At 29.6% G+C, this 3406-nt stretch overlaps 1 protein-coding gene across 1 annotated transcript in view; it reads left to right on the plus strand.

The window, feature by feature from the left end:
- LOC106475572 (aconitate hydratase, mitochondrial-like) overlaps window positions 1–3406 on the plus strand; it is a gene marked incomplete at its 5' end in the record, with an annotated part of 19630 nt that overhangs the window by 9623 nt on the left and 6601 nt on the right. The window contains one exon of the mRNA XM_013936251.2: window positions 328–425. Within this exon, the coding sequence (XP_013791705.2) occupies window positions 328–425 (98 nt within the window). The remainder of the gene's footprint in view (window positions 1–327; window positions 426–3406) is intronic.

A 3406-nucleotide genomic window follows, 5' to 3' on the forward strand; every position in this document is an offset into this window, starting at 1 on the left:
TAACTGGTTCATCAATAACTGGTGTTTTGAGTTAACTGGTTCATTAATAATTGGTGTTTTGAGTTAACTGGTTCATTAATAATTGGTGTTTTGAGTTAACTGGTTCATTAATAACTGGTGTTTTGAGTTAACTGGTTCATCAATAATTGGTGTTTTGAGTTAACTGGTTCATTCCATTTTTGAAAGTCCATGAACTTTGCTATTGTTCAAGTATACATCAACAAGAGAATAATATATTTTATTTAATTATTTTTTTTGGAAGTATCTATTACGTTAAGTAAGAATACATGTTGTAAATATTTGATTATCATGTCATCTGTCTTACAGGTTAAAGGCAAGTGTACAACTGACCACATTAGTGCTGCTGGACCGTGGTTGAAGTTCAGAGGTCACCTTGACAACATTTCTAACAATATGTTTATTGGGTATGTTAAAATTCATGTGACAAAAGATTAAACTGATTATTAAAAATGGTAGAATTGAAGGTGACAATGGAAGAGATGTCATATAAAATGGTCTCATACAGACTTTAATTAAAAAAAACTATTCCTAAATATCAATGTTGACGAGGCTGGCCAGCTTGTAATATTACACGAAGTCTTAATTGATGCAATATTTTGTTATTAGTCACTTTGCAAATCAAGTTTGACATTGAATAATTCCAAAACTGCGAAATCATGATTTTCCATCATTTATACGAAATAAACTAACACTACGTCTTGTAATATTTAAGTTTAATGACACTTGTATCTCCCACGAGTGAGTGGTTCCTTTGGAGTTTTTCTTGTTTGTCAGGGGCTGTATTAACGTGTAGCACAGACAGTTTTGTGTACTTCTAAAAGTTCAATGTGCGGTTGGAAATTTAATTTTTTGCAGTTGAATTTCTACATGTAAATGCCAGAGGGCTTCAGAACCACAAACTGTTTTCTAAAAATGTACATCACATTTTATGTGTAATAATGGATTCCACAATATGATGTAGGTTTTAGCATCATCAGATAAATTTTCAATAAAAGTTCATGAACATTCAATATAACAGAATATGTATGATCTTACTAGTATTTTCATTATGCACAAAAAAATCAATTTTGCATCCTAAAAAACAAATCAACAAATAATAAATAAGTAAAATAATGCTTAGCGCCCTCTGGGGGATGTTACATTGTGGTACACATTTTAACCTCTGTTTAGTCATTGAAAGAAACATCTCATCGAAAGAATAAAATTAGTAAATAAATTAGTAAATAAAATTGGTAAATAAAATTAGTAAATGAATCAGTAAATAAAATTAGTAAATAAAATTAGTAAATGAATCAGTAAATAAAATTAGTAAATAAAATAAGTAAATAAAATTAGTAAATAAATTAGTAAATAAAATAGTAAATGAATTAGTAAATAAAAGTAGTAAATAAAATAAGTAAATGAATTAGTAAATAAAAGTAGTAAATGAATTTATTTTATCTGTTGTTGCATAATGAAGTTTTTTTATTTTCATTAGTTTAAAATATTTCTTTGAAGAATGTATATTTCAAGTGTTATTAATCACAAAATGTAACAATCATGTTATTTTACTTTCCTTACAAGTTGTAATATTAACACAATAAAGTATTTTTATGTGGGATTTTTCATCTTGTTCTTAAAGACTAGTGATGTTTACCTTTTTTTTTTTTCCAATATTTTATATTAATTTAGTACAAGTGATGTTATTCTCGTATAATTATTGTGATTATCACATTTATTGTGACCCCTCCCTATGATTCAGTGGTAAGTCTGTGAACTTATAATGCTAAAAGTTGGGTTTTGGTACCTATGGTGGACACAGATAGCCCGTTGTGTAGTTCTGTGCTTAACAACAAACTCGTTTATTGTAGTAATTTAGAACTTAAGTGTAAAAGAAGGGCAAGGAAGTTGGTAACCTAATCAACTGATTTTAAACATTTGTTTTAAACAATATTGAATGAATCGTGTATTTAGTAGCTCATTTTTCATTTTTTTGTGTAAACACTTGCAATTGAGGAAGGTGGACAGCTTCGGTTTTGAAGAGTGTGATAAGACTGGCTCTGGAGGTGTTATTTGTGATTACGTACATGTTACCACATTAGTATTGTTCTTAATACTTCTAAAGGGCCAGGTGGTTAGAGCACTTGCTTCACAAGCTGAGGATCACGGGTTCAAATCACCATCCAACCAAACATGCTCGCCGTTTCAGCCATGGAGGCATTATAATGTGACAGTCAATCCCACTATTCGTTGGTAAAAGAGTAGCCCTAGAGTTGACAGTGGGTAGTGATGACTAGCTGCCTTCCCTCTAGTCTTTCACTGCTAAATTAGGGACAGCTAGTGAAGATAGCCCTCGTGTAGCTTTGTGCGAAATTCAAAACAAAAAAATACTTCTGAAGAAAGATAAAATGTTCATTATTTACTGACATTGTCGAGACAAATGACATAAGGTTAGCAAAATCAAATGTTACTTGAAACATACTACTAACCTATGAATGCCATGCCGTGTTTCAGATCGTGTTTTATAATTAACGTAATGTTAATGTCTTAATAAAGTAGTGTAAGAATACTTTTAAAATAGCTTTACACGTGTGAACATCGTATACATATTTAACTACAAAGTGCAGGTCCTCTCGTGTTATTCCAAAATATAAAGATAACTCATTGATAACACCCCATCAAGTGTTGTTTATACATATTTGATGATCATAGCTAAGTTCTTGATTACTTTGTGAAAAAAATCTATTTGGAAATATATCTGTGTTGTCAGAAGACACCACATTTATTTTGTTTAAATGTGATATAAAGAACCTACAAGTAAATGGCCACTGCTTTTATAAATTAGACTTTTAGAGAAAAAAAATCACCTTTGAAAACTATGGTAGTAATTTATTAACTTGGCAGAATGTCGAGCAAACGCTCTTTTTCAAGCCAGAAACAAGCCATTCCTGTAATTTTTATCAACCGACAGGCATGTTTCTGGCTTGAAAAAAGAGCATTTGATCGAAACGTCACCAAGTTGATAAATTATTACCATAGCTTTTAAAGTTGACGTTTTTATTTTATTTTATCACCTTTGCATTTTTCTACTGATTTATTCACTGCTTTTATATGCACAAGTTCTACAACATCAGTTGTATAAGTTTCTGTAACATAAGTGTTAATGGAGTATAATATTATTTATTTTTCATTTCTACCATCTGTAACATAACTGAGTTGGAACATTTCGTGTAAGTTTGCAAAGATAACTAATTTGATAATTCATTTTAAAATGAAATACAATAATTTTCTGTTGATAATTACCATTATTGTAAATGAAATACAATAATTTTCTGTTGATAATTACCATTATTGTAAATGAAATACAATAATTTTCTGTTGATAATTACCATTATTGTAAATGAAA

Source organism: Limulus polyphemus, unplaced genomic scaffold, assembly GCF_000517525.1.
Source record: "Limulus polyphemus unplaced genomic scaffold, Limulus_polyphemus-2.1.2 Scaffold8821, whole genome shotgun sequence".
Taxonomy (NCBI): Eukaryota; Metazoa; Arthropoda; class Merostomata; order Xiphosura; family Limulidae; genus Limulus; species Limulus polyphemus.